This window comes from Chlorocebus sabaeus, chromosome 14 (genome assembly GCF_047675955.1).
Source record: "Chlorocebus sabaeus isolate Y175 chromosome 14, mChlSab1.0.hap1, whole genome shotgun sequence".
NCBI classification, from domain to species: domain Eukaryota; kingdom Metazoa; phylum Chordata; class Mammalia; order Primates; family Cercopithecidae; genus Chlorocebus; species Chlorocebus sabaeus.
The window spans coordinates 74363935-74376183 of record NC_132917.1 but is presented as its reverse complement, the minus strand read 5'-3'; the positions used below and the strand labels follow the sequence as shown (position 1 = coordinate 74376183).

Sequence of the window (12249 nt, the reverse complement as noted above, 5' to 3'; positions counted from 1 at the left end):
AGCAGTCCTCCCGTCTCAGCCTCCCAAAGTGCTGGGATTACAGGCATAAGTCGCTGCCCCTGGCCTATACATAGGTTTTTATGTTTGATGGTTGAAGGAATGAACAAATGTTAGGTGGAAACAAACACATCTGTGAGTGAAGAAATTTAAATCAAGACAAATAACAGCACTGGTCCTTAATAAGACAAAGTCCTTAACATAACTTATATATAATTTTATATATAAAATATTTATAAGATAAAAGGGTCTAAACTCTTATATAAATATGAAATAAGATTACATATATGTGTGGGTATATATATAAATAATACAAAGACCTTATGATATAATGTCCTTAAATAATTTAGAGAAGAGGTACTTCTAAATTTCTAGACAATACCAAAATGTTTGAGTACTACTCTGGAGATCAAGGTGATCTCTCCAGGTTGATTGGTGAAGAGGCCAAGTGTATTTCATTTTGCACATTTTAGACATGTTTAAGAAAAATACATTTGGAGAAAAAATTTCACACCATATTTATAAGATGAAAGAGTCTAACTACTAGTAATGTCTCAGTAAAGGGACCTGAAAGTTGTATATTCTTTGCCAAGAATGTCCAACATTTTGGACACTTTGCCAAAGAGACCAACTAAGTACATCCTCAGGAAGAAGCTGAGGCAGGAAATATCAAACAGCTTCTGACTGGTTTAAAATATATACATATATTTAAATCCCAAGGTGTCTTCACACATTAAACAGTCATCCCTGCGTACCCATGGGGGATTGGTTCCAGAACCTCCCAAGGATACCGTAATTCAAAGATGCTCAAGTCCCTGATATAAAATGCTATAGTATTTACATATAACCTATGCACATCCTCTGTATGCTTTAAATCATCTCTAGATTACTTATAATACCGAACATAATGTAAATGCTACATAAGTAGTTGTTCTATTTTATTGCTTAGGGAATAATGACAAGAAAAAAAGTTGGTACGTGTTCAGTACAGATGCAGGTTGAATCCACAGATGCAGAGCCCATGGATATGGAAGGCCAGCTGTACTGTGTTGAAATATGACTCCTCAAGAGAAACAGCAGAGCAGGAACATGTTCAAAGAAAGGACAACTAAGGCTGGGCTCAGTGGCTCATGCCTGTTATCCAAGCAATTTGGGAGGCCGAGGCAGGAGGATAGCTTGGGCTCAGAAATTTGAGATGAGACTAGCCTGGACAACATAGTGAGACCCTGCTTCTACAAGAAAAAAAAAAAATAATCAAAAATATTAGCCAGTCATGATGGTGCACGCCTGTGGTCCCAGCTATTCAGAAGGCTAAGGTGGGAGAATCACTTGAGCCCAGGAGGTCAAGGCTGCAGTAAGCCATGGTTGCACCATGGCACTGCAGCCTGGGTGACAGAGTGACCCTGTCTCCAAAAAAAAAAAAAAAAAGGAAAAATGATTTATTTCCCTGGAAGTTAGGGAGATGAGCTCAGTTTGTGAATGACCACAGCATATGGGATTGGAACTTCAGCAGGAAGGGCGGTGTCATTGTGAGGAGCCTGGCCTGTGTTCCCCAGTCAAACCAAGTTAACGCCCTTGGATATTCAGCCTTCGTTCTTGGTCCTGGCCCAGCAGCCTCAGGCATGGACAGTGTCAGAATTCTTTCTCAAAGAGAGCATCCAGGAAAAAAAGACACAGTAGCCTCCCTATGCCTGACTCAGGCTAGTTCTCCCTCCTAGCCTGTTCAGTCTAGCAATCCTAACCATCCTAACAATGCTCCCCTTAGCCCTCCACTGAGGTTTAGCACTAACACCTGGACCCAGGAGTCCTTACTTGCCATCTGCCCTATCTAATTTCTGAGGGTGGTAGCATGGGGACACCATCCTGAGTCCACGGCCTTCATTTCTGCTCACCCACCTGGTCATGTGCTGATGAGACCAAGCAACCATGAAACCTCGGGTCTTGGCCAGGCACAGTGACTCACACCTGTAATCCCAGCACTTCTGGAGGCTAAGATGGGCGGATCACAAGGTCAGGAGTTTGAGACCAGCCTGGCCAAGATAGTGAAACCCCATCTCTACTAAAAATACAAAAAAAAGAAAGAAAGAAAGCAAGCTCGGGTCTCAGGAGTGTCTTGTCTGCTGTTATAATGTCGTGCTACCAGGAAGCCTTCTGACTGCTAGAAGAGAAATCTTGCCTCTGGTCCCAGTTGCACCAGTCTTTTCCACTTGGTTCTACACTGACCCTGACTACTATTGTCTTATCCTCACAGAAAGTTGAGGAAGCGAGCGGCCAAGGTCTCAGCCCGACACCCCAAGTCCCTTGGAAGGTAATGGGGCAAGAGCCCTGGGACCTCCTGCTCACCCCGTGGCCCCAGGAGGTGGATGGATGGATGGCAGCCTATCCATATCCATCCCAGAACCCAAACTGATGGATTAGGGATGTGAGGAAAATGGCTTTTCCTGTGGGGAGGTGAAGGGAGCAGGCATGGGGTTGGGCAAGCTTTGATCTTAGGGAACACAAGGAGGAAGTAATGTAGGAGCGGCTGAGAAGCCTGCCATCTTTACATGTCCCCCAAATAGCTTGGACTCCAACCTCAGCCACCTTCATTCCTCCTCCTTCCTGCCCCCTCCATCACTTCACTTAGTTCACCCACATTCCCATTCTCTCCCCTCTCCACCTTTCTTCTTCCCTCCTCCCCCTCCCAACTCTGCCACCTGGATTGACATCGCTAGATTTCCCATTACTGTTGCTGAATCCAGAGAGTAGCATGAGTTCCTGAAATGCAGTTTAGTGGTATTCGGCAGACGGTGGATGTGGAAAATCTGGCCGTCCTTCACTTTTCCTGTCCCCATGCTGCCCACGAAGGTTCTTTCCCAGAAACAGAAAAATAACCCTCTACCTTTCTTGTGCCACATACGTAACCACTACCTCTACCAACTTCCTTCTCCTTTTTGCAGACCAATCACCAAGCTTAAAGTCAAACCCAAACCCCGAGTGGGCAGGGGGCCAACCAAGAGGTAAATAAAATTCAGGTTGGGTGGAAAGGAGAGGGAGCACGGAGTTACCCAGCTGTGGCCAGGGAGGGAGGGGGTCCAGGAGGCCTGTGTGGCTGCAAGAGCTGACCAAGAAGAGCAGCAGCAGCAGCTCTTAGAAATCACTTTCCAGGGCTTTAACCAAAGTGTTACGCAAGACTGGTCCTTACCTTGGTCTCGGGAATGATGCTCTTCCCAGGATTTGTTGGTTTTTTCACTCACTGACTACCTCGTTCCACATGCTTACTTATCTTCCCCTGGTGAGTTCCAGGAGACAACCTGGTGCTTTTCTCTTTCAGACGCCATACTTGCCTCTCCTGTAAGAGGTTACATTTGCCTAAGGGATCAGTGTTCCCAAATCAAATGTTTTATTTGATTAGTTGTTGAAAATAAGTGCTACCAGCTTACTCAAGATGGAGTGAAACTCAGGGTCCCTTTGGGACCTTTACCAGGAATGTGGACAGATTGACAGCCCCTGCCTCTCTGGCTCATTTTCCACAATTAGGCTCCCAGTTCCCTAATCTTCCTCCTGGGCTCCTTTAGAACTCGAAGTGGGAAGCTTCCAACCCCTGTGATTACATCTAACTTGTCTTCAAAAGGCAGTTTGCACATTAAAAGTCTCCCTGATAACTTCAACAGGGACTGAAGTATCGATAATTCATCCCTTTCTCCTCTCCTGTTCTCAACAAGTTCTAGTCTCACCCAGTGGTCCCCTCATAGCCCTCGTTCCCCAGGTTCTCTGGTGGTTTCAAAGGATCCCAGAAATTTGGGGATGTTCTTGTAGTGCCCTTTTAGCTTAGGGTCACCTTTGCCCAACATGGCCACACTCTAGCCTTCCCTGACCCCCACATTAAAGTACACACTGCCATTTTTATTTTGTTCATTGTAGACAACGGGGATGAGGATGTTTAGAAGATAGATGTCTTTTTCCTGTGATGGGCTCTTTTTTACTTTCAGCCAAACAGGACTCTGGGAGAGTGCCTGATCTCTAGATCTTCAGGATCCATTTATCCTGAGCTTCCAAAGGTGTTCTGTAAAGTCTCCAGGCTTCCTTTGTCTGTTTTGTGTATCAACTTCTCCTCCTGTGTCTTCCTAGCCAATGGCTTCAAGTCATCATATTCCGTCCTTCCTCTGACATCAGGTGATAGGACACATTACTGCAATAATGCATGACCACATCAGCCTCACAGACCCATTCCACTGACACCAGACCTCATCTTCTTCCCTTTTTCTGTGGGCTTGACCCAACTGTTTTGGGCAGAGTGTACTTCACTCAGGCACATGCCTCACTGCAGCCTCTCATTCTATTGGTATCGATAAACAAGTCCCCCCATTCTCTCAAACATCTCAGCACCATTTCCAAGCTTTAGCATCTATAGTTCAGTCCCATTATCCTATTCAGATGGCTTTGGGACACTGTTATGTTGAAATTGCAGAAGCATGGACTGCCTTTTTAAAGACTTACACAGCACAGGTCCTGGGATGTCTCTGCCATTTTGTTGTTCACATCCACCTCCTTTCTCTGGTCATTTATTCCCTCAGACTTTGACCTGTCCTGCATTTATACATCTTCATTCTTGCATATGCCAGTCCCAGTTCTTCCTGCATCTACCTGCTGATCTGTTCTTGCTGCATCTGCCCCTCCTAATCTGTCCTGCAGAGTCTCTGGCCTCTGCGGAGCCATGTAGATGGGAGACTTCCTTAGTCCTTTGCATCCTGACTTACTCAGTTATTCCAGTCTCAGCATCACAGAAGGACTTGCTCGCCCTGGCTTTTCAGGCTTCCTGTGTCAGCCACTCCCTCCTGGCCATTTCTTCCAACTGGAAAGTCCTGGTTTCCCCTTCCCTGAGGCCTTAGCCTCAGCCTCCTTTAGGGCCAGCAGCCTGAAACCACTTGGAACAGTTTCTTCCAGGCAAGTTGAGACTAGCCATCCTTCCCTTAGGGTTGTTCTACTGCAGGAGGTCCTCAAGGGCCCTCCTGTCTAGGTAGTTGAGGCTCCCTCAGCCTGGAAACGCAGCAATCCCCATGTATCTCCGGAGGGAAACACAGAAGGGGGAAGAAGAGGGGATAAATGGTCACAAAAGGGTGGGGGGCATGGTGGAGGCTTGAAGTGGGAGGATGGTTGTGGGGCCAAGAGGCAGGAGCGTTGTTTTACCCTACTGCACCTCACTCCTGTCCCCCCAGGCTGCTGGCCCAGCGGCAGCAACACTCCTTTGGTCTGCATGGGGTGGCGTGCGTGGGCACGGAGGCCCACCTCTCCCTCTGTTCCCTGGAGTTCTATCGTGCCAATGACACCGCCAGGTGCCCTGGGGGGGGCCCTGCGGTGGTGAGCTGTGTGCCAGGCCCTCTCTACGCAGCGTCCAGTGGCCAGAAGAAGCAACAACAGTCGAAGCCTCAGGGGGAGGTGTGTGAGACAGTGACTATGACCTTTCCCACCCCAGGTGGAGAACCCCTAGCCTGGCAACCCCTGATTAACCACAGCCCTGACCTTTGAGGACAGAGAGGAGCCTTCCAGGGGGTGGGCCACAGACCTGATACCACCCACTCCCTCCCACCAAAGTCTCACTCATCTCCTAGGTGCCCTCTCCGTGCAGATGTTGCCATTTGCCTCTGTTGGGCACTTCTCTGTTCTGTAGGCCCGTGTCCGTCTAAAGGGCGGCGCCCACCCTGGAGAGGGCCGGGTAGAAGTCCTGAAGGCCAGCACATGGGGCACAGTCTGTGACCGCAAGTGGGACCTGCATGCAGCCAGCGTGGTGTGTCGGGAGCTGGGCTTTGGGAGTGCTCGAGAAGCTCTGAGTGGCGCTCGCATGGGGCAGGGTGAGGCGGCATGGAGGGAGGGAGGGAGAGGGAAGGAGGTACATGCTCCTGGGGGGCACATTCCTTCGGAAGGTTAGGTGTCCCCTGGCAGACAGTATATGCTTAGTTACAACTTCCTGATCTTTGCCATCCGGTCCTAGGCATGGGTGCTATCCACCTGAGTGAAGTTCGCTGCTCTGGACAGGAGCTCTCCCTCTGGAAGTGCCCCCACAAGAACATCACAGCTGAGGATTGTTCGCATAGCCAGGATGCCGGGGTCCGGTGCAACCTACCTTACACTGGGGCGGAGACCAGGGTCAGTCATCCTCTCCACCTTGGTTGAGGTCTCTTTCATCCTATCCAGGCCTGGCCTCCAATCTATAGTCCAATGGCCCCCAGCCCATGGACTGGCCCCTGCCATCCTACAGCTCCCACCTGACCCATCACGTGCTAGCCCATTATGTGCCTCTGAGTCATGCTTCAGCTACATCTATGTTACAGACTTCCACTACCTCACCTCAAAGCTTCCTCCAGCGCTTCCATTCTGTGTCACTACAGATCCGACTCAGTGGGGGCCGCAGCCAACATGAGGGGCGAGTCGAGGTGCAAATAGGGGGACCTGGGCCCCTTCGCTGGGGCCTCATCTGTGGGGATGACTGGGGGACCCTGGAGGCCATGGTGGCCTGTAGGCAACTAGGTCTGGGCTACGCCAACCACGGCCTGCAGGTGAGTGGGAAGGAGAGGGGAGCCGAGGCTGTTGTCTCAAAGCCTGTGTTTTGGGCAGAGGGCTGAGGAATGAGTTCCTTGGCCCAAGATGCTGGATCCTGGGCCTTACAGAAACATCTGCATATATCCCCAGGAGACCTGGTACTGGGACTCTGGGAATATAACAGAAGTGGTGATGAGTGGAGTGCGCTGCACGGGGACTGAGCTGTCCCTGGATCAGTGTGCCCATCATGGCACCCACACTACCTGCAAGAGGACAGGGACCCGCTTCACTGCTGGAGTCATCTGTTCTGAGAGTGAGTGAAGGAAGGGGTGATGCATGCCAGGGAAGGGAGGGTCTGGGCCACCCCTTTGCTGGGAACGGGGGCTGTAATCTGGAGGGGCACTCATTCCCCATAAAAGAACCAGTTTCACCAGGCAGGCATGGTGGCTCACACCTGTAATCCCAGCACTTTAGGAAGCCAAGGCGGATGGATCACGAGGTCAGGAGTTCAAGACCAGCCTGGCCAAGATGGTGAAACCCTGTCTCTACTAAAACTACAAAAATTAGCCAGGTGCGGTGGCAGGCGCCTGTAATCCCAGCTATTTGGGAGGCTGAGGCAGGAGAATCACTTGAACCCGGGCGGCAGAGGTTGCAGTGAGCCAAGATCACGCCACTGCACTCCAGCCTGGGTGACAGAGTGAGACTCTTTCTCAAAAAAAAAAACAAAAAACAAAAAACCACAACCAAAAAAACAGTCCCACACACTAGGGAGGGATGGAAGCACCCCTCTCTGTGAAGTCAGCAGTGACTTCTAACACCCTCTTCCTTTATCGGTGCAGCTGCATCGGATCTGCTGCTGCACTCAGCATTGGTGCAGGAAACCGCCTATATTGAAGACCGGCCCCTGCATATGTTGTACTGTGCTGCGGAAGAGAACTGCCTGGCCAGCTCAGCCCGCTCAGCCAACTGGCCCTATGGTCACCGGCGTCTACTCCGATTCTCCTCCCAGATCCACAACCTGGGACGAGCTGACTTCAGGCCCAAGGCTGGGCGCCACTCCTGGGTGTGGCACGAGTGCCATGGGTGAGAGGGTAGGGAGTCAAGTAGAAAGGCAAGGCCACGGGGATGGGGCAAACCTTCTGGGGGCAGAGAAGGAAACAGAAGTTCCCTTCTCCCCACAGGCATTACCACAGCATGGACATCTTCACTCACTATGATATCCTCACCCCAAATGGCACCAAGGTAGCTGAGGGCCACAAAGCTAGTTTCTGTCTCGAAGACACTGAGTGTCAGGAGGGTGAGTTGGGGCCTGAAGTGGACCACATGGTATCCATCGCACAGCCTTTCCTTACACTGACATATGCCAATCCCTCCAGATGTCTCCAAGAGATATGAGTGTGCCAACTTTGGAGAGCAAGGCATCACTGTGGGTTGCTGGGATCTCTACCGGCATGACATTGACTGTCAGTGGATTGATATCACAGATGTGAAGCCAGGAAACTACATTCTCCAGGTACCTAGAGTCTGGGGCTTCCAGATGGGTGACTGGGGGGAGCGTTAAAGACACCTTTGAATTTGAGGATTGTTGCTGGGTTAAGTGGCCTTTTTCTCACTCACAGGTTGTCATCAACCCAAATTTTGAAGTAGCAGAGAGTGACTTTACCAACAATGCAATGAAATGTAACTGCAAATATGATGGACATCGAATCTGGGTGCACAACTGCCACATTGGTATGTGATGGGAAGAGCAACCCAGGAAGATTAGGGGATGGGAGGGAAAGACGTTCATTCTCTTTTCTGTAACTTGTTTCTGCATCTTCCCACCCTCCTCTGGAGCTCTCAGTCCTTCCACTTGTACCCATCCTTCTCCACAGTGGGTCTGTCTCCCTCCCTCTGTGCAGGGCGCCTCCCAAATTGCCTGTCTACTCTGCAGGTGATGCCTTCAGTGAAGAGGCCAACAGGAGGTTTGAACGCTACCCTGGCCAGACCAGCAACCAGATTATCTAAGTGTCATCGCCCTCTGCAAACCACCACTGGCCCCTAATGGCAGGGGTCTGAGGCTGCCATTACCTCAGGAGCTTACCAAGAAACCCATGTCAGCAACCGCACTCATCAGACCATGTACTATGGATGTGGAACTGTCAAGCAGAAGTTCTCACCCTCCTTCAGAGGCCAGCTGTCAGTACCTGTAGCCAAGTATGGGAATCTTTCCTCCCAGGCCCAGCACCGAGCAGAAGAGAACAGAGCCCACCACACCACAAAGAGCAGCACCTGACTAACTGCCCACAACAAAAGATGGCAGCAGCTCATTTTCTTTAATAGGAGGTCAGGATGGTCAGCTCCAGTATCTCCCCTAACCTTAGGGGGATACAGCTTTACCTCTAGCCTTTTGGTGGGGGAAAAGATCCAGCCCTCCCACCTCATTTTTGACTATAATATGTTGCTAGGTATAATTTTATTTTATATAAAAAGTGTTTCTGTGATTCTTTAGAGCCCTGGAATCAGTGCTGGTGGTTGGAGGGACCTGCCCCCACTGGTTCATTTAACCCTCTGTCCCGGCGCCCTCAGAGCCTCAGCCAGGAAGGCAAGGAGGAAATCAGAGCAGGAGCCTCATACTCTTGGTGATCTATTCATTCTGTGACCTCAGGGGTCACATATAAGGTCAGTGTTTCTCGTCCCCGCCGGATCTGCACTGCCAGCTGGGATTGGGTTCGAACAGCTTCATAAACATCTTCAGCATTTTGTACCATCTGCCCCCCAATGGCCAAAATCACATCACCAGGCCGCAGACCAGCCCTACAGAGAAAAATGGACAGAGAGAAAAGAAGGAGTACAAAGCCTAGTTCAAGGACACATGCACACCTCACCCATCCCCATATCACACTGCAGCCTCTCCCTCACCGGTGTGCAGGGGAGCCCAGGATGACTTTATGGATGAGTACACCATGCTGAACATCGGGAAAGCTTGGTTCTCGAAGCTGTAGTTCAGCAAGGATGCTGAAAGTACACAGATCACCCTATTAGCCAAACCCAGGCATTCTCCCCATCCTGAGTTCCACCTCAAGTCTCTCATCAACACATTGGCAAATATATGGACAGGACATGCGCTAGGTACTACAAAATACAACAGCAACTCACTTTCTGTCTTCTAGCAATAAAGTGCAACATGTACATAAAAGATGTACACCACATGAGGGCACCAAATGACAAACAGTATTAAATCAATAGCACTAATGTCATTCTAGAGTACTAAAAGAAGCTTTAAGGGGAAAAAACTTAAGCTGAGCCTAAAAGGATGTGTCTGATATTAACCATATAAAACAAGAACAGCATAAATAAAAAACATGGGAGTAGGAAATCAGGTTGGCTGAGTATTCATATAGGAAGGTATTACAGCCAGGTCTAGAAAGTTGATTTACAGACAGATGGAAAATGCCCTTAAATGCCAAGTTAATGGATTGAAGGCTTGAAATCAAAGCAGTAACAGGATAAAATCAGTCTGACAGGTGTACAAAGTGGAGTGGGATAAGAAAGTCAAGATGATGAGGGGAGACAGCTCTTGTGATTATTTCAAGTGTGACATAGTTCATTTTAGATAAAGACAGAAATGAGAACAAAGCTCAACAGAGGTGCCCACCTCTGATTACAATGGTCACATTACATGTCACTATCCCTAAAGCTCATACCTGGGACTCAGGGTCAGCATCATCACCCCAATGTAGCGTCGCTGGGACCCACTGATTCCAGAGGAGGAATCTGTGACAGAGGGACAAATAAGCCCCACCCAGCTACATCCTTCCTTCCCTGCCCTCTTCTCCCAATAGACCACCCTCCAGTAAGTCCCAATGAATGCCCCTCCCATATTTCCCCATAAGCCAGGCTCACTCTTCTTTTCCCCACGATGCAGAAACTCTCGAAGGCGATCAGAAGGGATGGCAAAGGAGATTCCAGCTGTGACCTTCATGGTGTTCACTCCAATCACCTCTCCATCCTGCAGGGATACATCCCCCAGTTCCCTAGCCCAAACAAATAGTAGGGGATGGGGGCACCCGAACAAAAGTAGCAGCAAGTGTTGGGGAGATCCAGTTGGATGTTAAGAGATAGCCAACAAAGAACTGCTCAGAAACTTGACCAAACATCCTTGAATTAGGGAAAACCTACCCTTCCCACACAGACCTGGGGCTGGGATTCTTGGAAGGAAGGATGTCTCACTCACCAGGTTAACCAGGGGACCTCCAGAGTTCCCAAACTGCAGGACAAGGAGAAAACATGAAAGAGACCTGAGGATTCTAAGTCTGGGGGCATACCAGGATGTAGGTACTTTCTCCAAATTCTCTTCTTTCTCAGCCCATGAATGAGTAGCCACATTTTTGCAGCCTAAGCTCTGTATATAGGCTCATCCACCATATATCAGTTGGTGCTTGTACCACACAGCCTCTCCCCACTCCCCCATCATGTGTCATTTCTCTCCTATCAGGACGCACATCAATAGCTGCATCCGTCTGAATGTATTCCACATTGGTTTGGGGGAGTCCCAGGTCTCTGGCTGGACGCTGAGCAGAGCTAACAATGCCGGATGTGATCGTGTTCTGCAGTGCAAAGGGACTTCCCATGGCAACAACAAACTCCCCTTGCCGGACATCAGCTGAGCGTCCCAGAGGCAGTGTGGGGAGAGGCTCCTAAGGGAGAATGGGTATAAGAGACCTGTCATCTGGAGATGCGAGCAAACAAGCAGCTCCAACCAGACTTGGCCTACCCCAGCCCCCACCTTAGTCTGAATCCTCAGCGTTGCGATGTCTGCCACGGGATCCACAGCTGTGACCACGGCCTCATACGTGTCGCCGCTAAGCAGTCTCACACGGACTCTGCGCCGATCAGCCACCACATGGGCGTTGGTGACAATGAGCCCATCGGCAGCCACCACGAATCCTGAGCCGTTCGAGATAGGGACTTCACGGCCCAAGAAAGGGTGCCTGGAATGGAGGGAAAGCACGGATAAGAGGGAGGCTCTGACCCCTCCTACCCGCCCGCCCTCCGGCCGTGGCTTCAGTGCCTCCCGGTCTACCCCCATTACCGGTCCAGGATCTCGATATAGACCACGGCAGGTGCTGTCTTCTCCACCACATCTGCGATGAAGTTGTACTGACTCCGGGGAGAAGCGGGCGGCGGGCCAGGGACGGCGGCGAGGACGGCCGGAGGACCCCGACCCCCGCCCCACAACAACAACAGCACTGCCCCCCCAGCGCCCAGTGCCACAGCCAGCCACGCGCGCGAACGGGTTCCAGAGTTCTCTGAGGCCTCCCGGGTCCTGGTATCTGGGGTCACCGCAGTCAGTTGTGCCCGGGGACCCGGGGTCCCAGACGTCAGACATGCTCGGGGTTCAGTGACCCCAACACACAACCGGGCCCAGAGACTGGGGGTCCCATAAGTCACTCGGGCCCGGGGGTCAGAAGTTCCTGACGTCAGCAGGGCCCGGAGGTCAGGGGTCAACCGGGGTCTCCTCCCCCAGCGAATGCCCCCCAAAGCCCGCCATGCCCGAAGGCTCCAGCCTGCACCCCGCCCCGCCCTCGGCGCAGCCATCAGCTCCGCCTCGGCTGCCTCCTCGCCCGCCCTACTCAGAGGCGGCACCCAGGACGCGAGCAGGCGGACAGTAGGACGCGGGGCACGCCGGTACCTGAAGTCCTCCAGAAGTGCACGTCGGGACCAGGATTCCGGGAGGCCGACTCCTCCCCG

General features: G+C 51.0%; 2 protein-coding genes across 10 annotated transcripts in view; one reads left to right on the top strand and one right to left on the bottom strand.

The window, feature by feature from the left end:
* The window catches only part of LOXL3 (lysyl oxidase like 3), a 22983-nt gene extending 13984 nt beyond the window's left edge, over positions 1-8999 (top strand). For 3 of the 9 annotated variants that reach the window (XM_073023099.1, XM_073023097.1, XM_073023098.1), the window contains 12 exons: positions 2249-2305; positions 2937-2996; positions 5196-5415; positions 5648-5828; positions 5969-6123; positions 6366-6533; positions 6667-6829; positions 7356-7599; positions 7698-7813; positions 7893-8029; positions 8136-8247; positions 8450-8999. In XM_073023099.1, the coding sequence (XP_072879200.1) occupies positions 2249-2305; positions 2937-2996; positions 5196-5415; positions 5648-5828; positions 5969-6123; positions 6366-6533; positions 6667-6829; positions 7356-7599; positions 7698-7813; positions 7893-8029; positions 8136-8247; positions 8450-8523 (1687 nt within the window). In that variant the 3' untranslated portion in view covers positions 8524-8999. The remainder of the gene's footprint in view (positions 1-2248; positions 2306-2936; positions 2997-5195; positions 5416-5647; positions 5829-5968; positions 6124-6365; positions 6534-6666; positions 6830-7355; positions 7600-7697; positions 7814-7892; positions 8030-8135; positions 8248-8449) is intronic. The other 6 variants (XM_073023103.1, XM_073023104.1, XM_073023105.1 and 3 more) reach the window with 3 other exon arrangements.
* Positions 8955-12249, bottom strand: HTRA2 (HtrA serine peptidase 2). The gene is made up of 8 exons (XM_007970115.3): positions 11591-12249; positions 11285-11489; positions 11001-11195; positions 10733-10765; positions 10402-10507; positions 10203-10272; positions 9418-9513; positions 8955-9312 (listed from the first exon to the last, which is right to left on the bottom strand). Exons 1-8 carry the CDS (start codon positions 12094-12096, stop codon positions 9147-9149), a joined length of 1377 nt encoding a protein of 458 aa, XP_007968306.1. The 5' UTR covers positions 12097-12249; the 3' UTR covers positions 8955-9146.